At 38.9% G+C, this 7,459-nt stretch overlaps 1 protein-coding gene across 1 annotated transcript; it reads left to right on the top strand.

The window, feature by feature from the left end:
* Positions 1 to 4: 4 nt before the first annotated feature.
* LOC104774033 (BEACH domain-containing protein C2-like) lies at positions 5 to 7,459 on the top strand (the record flags this gene model as incomplete). Its single annotated transcript, XM_010498699.1, is given in 16 exon segments — positions 5 to 19; positions 608 to 1,348; positions 1,767 to 1,901; positions 2,156 to 2,260; positions 2,426 to 2,539; positions 2,642 to 2,718; positions 2,898 to 2,979; positions 3,332 to 3,655; positions 3,985 to 4,583; positions 4,708 to 4,792; positions 5,002 to 5,196; positions 5,392 to 5,940; positions 6,025 to 6,168; positions 6,245 to 6,724; positions 6,929 to 7,071; positions 7,425 to 7,459. Coding segments are annotated over 16 exon segments (3,823 nt in total), but the record flags the coding sequence as incomplete, so codon positions are not given.

Here is a 7,459-nt window from a genome sequence, read left to right on the forward strand (position 1 = left end):
CAGTCCACAGCCAAATCAGGTAATACGTTTCCTTAGTGTTATTTTTTCCCATTAACACCATTTGACAACGAAAATGGGGAAGTAAAAATTTTCTACCATAGCTTAAAAGATCATTTATAAAAGAACAGAGGGAGTATATGCCATTCAACTATTATATATAATAATTTAGTTTCCCTGAAAGTTTATTTTTCCAATTTTAGTGTACTCCCTATTCAATTACTGTTTGTCTTGGACGGACATTATCTCTAGCGATAAATATGTGTGTTTCACCTGTATTATTTTAGGTTAATTGCATATTTAATGCCAATTCATTTTTCGCCATCTTTTAGTTATGCCGTCCAGTCCTTGCATCTTAGCGCCATTTGCAGTTTGCTTGCACTATCACTAATAATATTATTTCCTGCGTGATAGTAGTCAGAATATGTATACTTCAATTCTGGAAAACCATCTTATAATAGTTTGCATGGTAAAATGTGGGTCAGTTCTAGATATAATGATCTAACAGATTGCATTTCCTTTGTGTTGGTAATTAGAAGAATGGCAATGAATCAAATTACTTGACAAATACGTGCTGTCTGACACTATTTAACCTTTTTCATATTTTTAGGTTGCGAGGGTATTACACCTTATGTATAGGTTAGTTGTACAGCCGAATGCTGCAAGAGCTCAGATGTTTGCAGAGGTATTTATAACATCCGGTGGGATAGAAACACTTCTTGTTCTGCTGCAGCGAGAAACTAAAACTGGTGAGGATAGTGTTTTAGCTATGGGTAAGAGTGGAACAAGGTCATCAACTGATCAAAGTGAAAAGAGTCAGAACAACGGGTCTGGTTCTGTAAAAAAGTTGGATTCCGGTGTTGACCCTTCTGGTCCTGATGGAAATTCTGTTGAGGATGATAATGTAGGGTCTCCGAATGAACCAGCATCAGATCCACAAGAAAATGAGCATGTATTTTCATCTGTCATTTGTGATAATGACTCGATTTCCATTACCAATTCCATAGATACGGAGAGAATATTGTCTGTTTCTGAAATTGGTGGTATAAGTCTTTCGATTAGTGCTGATAGTGCAAGAAATAACGTGTACAATGTTGACAATAGTGATGCTGTTGTCGTTGGGATCATTAGATTGATTGGTGCTTTAATTTCTAGTGGGCACCTAACATTTGATTCGGTTGCCCGTTCTGATTTGACAAGTAACATTCTGGGTAGTGGACTCCATGAAAATGGAGGAACGATGTTTGATGATAAAGTCGCATTGCTCCTATTTGCTTTGCTGAAAGCATTTCAATCTGCTCCAAACAGGCTGATGACTGACAACGTCTATACAACTTTGCTTGGAGCCTCGGTATGGCATGCTCTTGATACCCATTTTGTTTAATCATTTTATGAACAAAGTGATTGAAAAGTATATAGGGTATCTTTTCTGATTGCCATGGTACTACTTTCTTTGACTTGGGTGGAAAAAAGAGGGAGTATATAGCGTTTCTTATTATAAAATAGCGTTGGTATGTTTCTGCATGGTTCTTTCATGTCAACTTTGTACTTCTCTTATTTGTATACACGAAGGTGTGAAACTTGATGAAAGTTGGTTTTAAATCTGGCTCCCTAATATGCTCTGTGATACCATATATTGTCTATCATGATTTACTACGGCTGTTGTGATGTGTGGTTCACATTCATACGCCAGCATTGTCTATCATGATTAGTCTTTAAGATTTTGGTGTGAGGTTAAACTTATAGCGATCACGTGTGCTTTCTTGCAGATCAATGCTTCATCAACAGAAGATGGCCTTAACTTTTATGATTCAGGTCATCGCTTTGAACACTCCCAACTTTTGTTAGTCCTCCTGCGGTCTCTACCATCTGCGTCCATGGCTCTACAAAGCCGAGCACTTCAGGTATATGTCATGACTGTCAAGGAATAAATGTCGTTGTAAAGGTGCTTGTGATATTCTGGACCCTGGGTTAGTATAAGTGTACTAGGAAACAGTATGAGCATTTTGTTCCAAATAGCTGTCAATCTGTCATGAAATCTGATAAAACTTAAGATTAGTTGTCTGGAACTTTTATTCTGCGGACTTTCTTTAAAAGCGTTCACTTCCATTGTTCTATTCATTTGATGACTTTCTGAACTCCCTCTTTCTTTTTTCAGGATCTTCTCTTTTTGGCTTGTAGTCATCCGGAAAATAGAAGCAGTCTGACAAAAATGGAAGAATGGCCTGAGTGGATCTTGGAGATTTTGATCTCGAATTATGAGGTACTCATCCAACTCTAGAACCTAAACCTTTTCAATCACAATTTTGTATTGTCAGTGAGCCCACTAATGCCTTAAAAGAGTATATAATCAACTATGTTAGCTGGTAAGTTGTAGACAAAGTGCCAACAGCTCTGCCAAATTTTGCTGACTTTTGTGTGTACACAGAAAGATGCTGGGAAACAGTCTGCTTCAGCGGGTTCTTCTGAGGTAGAAGATCTAATTCACAACTTCTTGATCATAATGTTGGAACATTCAATGCGCCAAAAAGATGGTTGGAAGGTAGATATTTGTTTTTACTTTCTATTGGCTTACACCTTAGCTCTCTTCAAGCTCCATTGTTTTTAATTATTATTACTTCTGTCATATATTTCCTTCTTACAGGATATCGAGGCTACAATTCATTGTGCAGAGTGGCTTTCTATCGTTGGTGGTTCTAGCACTGGAGAGCAAAGAATTAGGTATTTCCATGTAACTCTTTATCACCTTTCCACGCTTATTTTGAATGACTTCACTTTTCCTGAGGCACTTTTGTACGGTTTCTATTTCGGTTTTCTGAAGATTGGTATGGTAGTTTTGAGTCATTATCTCTAGCATCCTGTCATTTTTTATTTTATTTTTTATCTTCTACTCTTTGAAGGCGTGAGGAGTCATTACCAATTTTCAAAAGAAGACTTTTTGGTGGTTTGCTAGACTTTGCTGCCAGAGAACTGCAGGCTCAGGTAACTCCACTTTTCCTGCGTTTTTTTTTTCAAATCTTATAATATAACGAGAAACCAAAATGAATATTCTTTTATACCTTCCATAGTTTCACATATAGCCAACTCCTTCCATTCCTGTAAATACCTTTTTTCAGTGAGCTATTAAATGGCTATATAAAGTCTTTGATAAAGGAAATGTAGAGTTTGTTTTTACAAATGCACAATGTATATTTTCCAGGGAGTTTGCTTGCAAGAAACAATGCTGTAAAGCTTAGTGCTCTCATATTATTCTTTCATGCATGTGTGTGTGTTCACCCGTCTATTGGGATAGAACTAGATTTTTATCTACACAATCTTTTTTTCCCCTCAACAGACTCAAGTTATTGCTGCAGCAGCTGCTGGTGTTGCTGCAGAGGGTCTAGCACCAAAAGATGCAAAGGCTGGAGCAGAAAATGCTGCTCAGCTTTCTGTCTTTCTGGTGGAAAATGCAATCGTGATTTTGATGCTCGTCGAAGATCATTTGAGGTTACAAAGCAAACAAACTTGTACAACAAATGCAGTTGATGCTTCTCCGTCTCCTCTTTCTCTTGTTTCTCTTAAAAATCGTACAAGCACACTGACAGCGATCGGAGAATCGTCAGAGATTTCTAGCAGTCGCGCTTCACTGTCAAGTGATTCAGGGAAGGTCCCTTTGGATGTAAGTGGAAAACATTCTCAAAACACCTAATTTCTCTAATATGGACTTTCAATATTTTGTTTCTCACGTTTTCTTGTATAATCAAGTGCTTTTCAAGAAACCACGCTCATACATTTCATTATATTTTCATATGATGTTAATCCGTTCATGCTTCTCTTATGTTCATGATCAATTCGTCTCCTTGTTGGTTGGGTCAATACCTATTTTTTTTCTTTTTTTCTTTCATTGTTGTATCTTTTACGAGCTTGCCATTTTCAATATCAAATTTTAATATTGTTATTTGGGATTCTCTTAAACATATATATATTTTTTTTACTTTTCTTTTTCAGATACTCGCTTCAATGGCTGATTCAAGTGGACAGATTTCTGCAGTCGCAATGGAGCGCCTTACTGCTGCCTCTGCAGCTGAACCTTATGAATCTGTTTCCTGTGCTTTTGTTTCATATGGTAGCTGTGCCATGGATTTGGCTGAGGGTTGGAAGTATAGGAGTCGATTGTGGTATGGTGTTGGCTTTCCCCCTAAAACTAGTTCTTTTGGTGGTGGTGGCAGTGGTTCAGACTCTTGGAAATCTACTTTAGAAAAAGATACTCATGGAAACTGGATTGAACTTCCCTTGGTTAAAAAATCTGTATCCATGCTTCAAGCTTTGCTGTTAGATGAGTCCGGACTCGGAGGTGGCCTTGGAATAGGTGGAGGATCTGGTACTGGGATGGGAGGGATGACAGCCCTCTACCAGTTGCTGGACAGTGATCAGCCTTTCTTATGCATGCTTCGAATGGTGCTTCTGTCTATGAGGGAAGAAGACTATGGTGAAGATAATATGCTAATGAGAAATCTAAGTTCTGAACGTTCTTCCGGGAATTCAGGTACATTAGATAGCGGTTCTCTAATGTCTATGCGACAATCCCGATCAGCTTTATTGTGGAGGTAAACTCAATGACATATTTTGTTGATCTCTTCATTGCCAATTAGATATCCATCTGCTTACATACTGTGTCAGCAATTTTGCACCCTGGTAAAGTTTGACTCTTTTTTTTTTCTTATCTCACAGTGTGCTCTCTCCTATCCTAAACATGCCAATATCCGATTCAAAGAGGCAGAGAGTACTGGTTACTGCCTGTGTTCTCTATTCTGAGGTTAGTTCTTCCCTAATCAGATTGGCATGCTTAATGATATTCTGGTCTCAAATCTCCATGCAGCGATTGGAAAGTTGTCATCTTCCCCTATTTTACTTCTGATGCTGTCCTTAGTGTTTTGGTTAAAAATCTGATGCTGTTCACTGTCCAGGGCCTTGTGTTTTTTCTTTTCCTTCTTCACTTTCTGATTCCAGCACAAATATGTGTAGGTATGGCATGCTATCAGCAGAGACAGAAGACCACTTCGTAAGCAGTATATAGAGGCTATTTTACCACCATTTGTTGCAGTCCTCCGGAGATGGCGACCTCTTTTGGCTGGCATTCATGAACTTGCCACTGCTGATGGTATGAATCCCCTTGTCGTTGATGATCGTGCCTTGGCTGCTGATGCGCTTCCCGTTGAGGTAGCTTAAAGCTGTTTACATTACTCAGTTGCTATCATGGTTCTATGTTTCTATAATGATTACTGTTTATTTCTAGTTGCCGAGATGCCATTTCAGCGCTTAAAAAATTGCTTACTTTTACCAAAGTTTTGTATTAGGTTTAGAATTTTTGATGCTTGATTTACTAAATTGAGTTATCCAATATTTTCTGTTTAGGGTGCTCTTTCTATGGTTACTCCGGAGTGGGCTGCTGCTTTTGCTTCACCGCCTGCTGCAATGGCTCTAGCAATGATAGCTGCAGGGGCAGCTGGCTGGGAAGCCCCGCCACCTCCTACAGCTTCACATTTTAGGCGAGACTCTTCTATGCTTGAGCGTAAGACTGCCAAACTTCAGACCTTTTCAAGCTTCCAGAAACCACTGGAGCCTCCAAACAACAATGCACCACCTCGACCAAGGGATAAAGCTGCTGCAAAAGCGGCAGCTTTGGCAGCTGCACGAGATCTTGAACGGAATGCAAAGATTGGTTCAGGAAGAGGTCTGAGTGCTGTTGCAATGGCTACTTCTGCGCAGCGGAGGAATATCGGTGACATGGAGCGTTTACAGAGATGGAACACTTCCGAAGCTATGGGAGTGGCATGGATGGAATGTCTCCAACCAATGGATACAAAATCAGTTTATGGAAAAGATTTCAATGCTTTGTCGTACAAATTTATTGCTGTACTGGTGGCAAGTTTTGCTTTAGCACGTAACATGCAAAGATCAGAGGTTTGATTTCCACCTTGGCACACTTCATAGTTTTTGAAGGGTGCATACTCTTGACTCTCACTTTTTGGTTCAACTTCTCACCAGATTGATAGGCGTATGCAAGATGATATCATTGCGGCAACTCGCCTATGCTTGGGAAGCCGTGGTTGGCGCAAATTAATTCGTTACTTGGCAGAAATGAGATGCTTTTTTGGGCCTTTTGGAAATGAAATATGCAGTCCTGAACGCGTAAGCGGTGTTTCTTTCTAAGAATCTGGAACATGATAAGAAGTTTCTCAGTACCGTGATATCTTTAAACATGCAGGTTTTTTGGAAACTTGATTCTATGGAAAGCTTTTCAAGGATGAGACAGTGTATAAGGAGGGATTATTCTGGGACTGATCATCTCGGGGCAGCAGCAAACTATGACGATCAGACAGACACAAAAAGTGATAATGGTAGCAAGGGTTCTGCATCGAATCCTCCTGTTCTTGCTGCTGAAGTTATATCAATGGAAATAGCGTATGAAGATGATGAACATGGAGAGGGTGATCATCTTGATATCAAAGGCCATGCTGAAGAACATAGAAGGGAAAATGAAGAGAGAATATCTGGTTCACATGAGCATGCATCCAGAAATTCAGCAGGGACTAGTGATCCTCGAACTTCAAATGACCATGAAATGGTCCGAGATTCTTCAGCAGTAGCACCTGGCTTTGTTCCCAGTGAAGTTGATGAAAGGATCCTTCTTGAGTTTCCCACATCAATGGTCCGGCCACTAAGGGTTGTGAAAGGAACCTTTCAAGTATGTTCGACCGACTTGAATGTTTTGGATTCTCAACAAGTAGCTAACTCGAAAGTAGTTAATAAATTGGATAAGAATCAACTAGACTACTTGGATCAAGTGAATTCAAGAATTTTGGCATGTAGACATTATATAAATCTGAATTGGCTCATAATTCCCATATATGCTTTTCTTGTTGCTGATCAAACTGCTGTGCCTTCTCAGATTACAACACGGAGGATAAATTTTATTGTTGACAACAGAGAAAGCCAGAATTTGACTGATCACTCTTATGGATCCCAATCACGTGACCAAGAAAAGGATCGTAGTTGGCCAATGTCTTCTCTTCATCAGATTTATAGCCGGAGGTAAAGCTTCATCATTAAAATTCTGTTTAGCTCATGTATTCCTGTTCATTACTTCATTTAATATTCAGATGATCTATTGCTTAGAATTTAGAACTTTTATGTTTATTTAATTAAGATTCATCTAAAGAACTTCTGGAATGGTTTAGACGTGCTTATACTTTAGCAGAATATTTAATTTTTTTGTAGTATTACCTTTCTCTTACCCGTGGAGTTAATCAATCTTTTTCATCGTTACCTGATTTTACTTTTTCGGGAAGTTTTCCTCTTTCTGTATGAGTAGAGATTCCTTTTTGATCTCTCAGTATTAGCATATAAGTACTGATGATCTTTTCTTTGTCTATTTTTTTTCTCAGATATCTCCTGAGAAGGAGCGCCTTGGAACTCTTTA

This window comes from Camelina sativa, unplaced genomic scaffold (assembly GCF_000633955.1).
Source record: "Camelina sativa cultivar DH55 unplaced genomic scaffold, Cs unpScaffold01171, whole genome shotgun sequence".
NCBI lineage: Eukaryota > Viridiplantae > Streptophyta > Magnoliopsida > Brassicales > Brassicaceae > Camelina > Camelina sativa.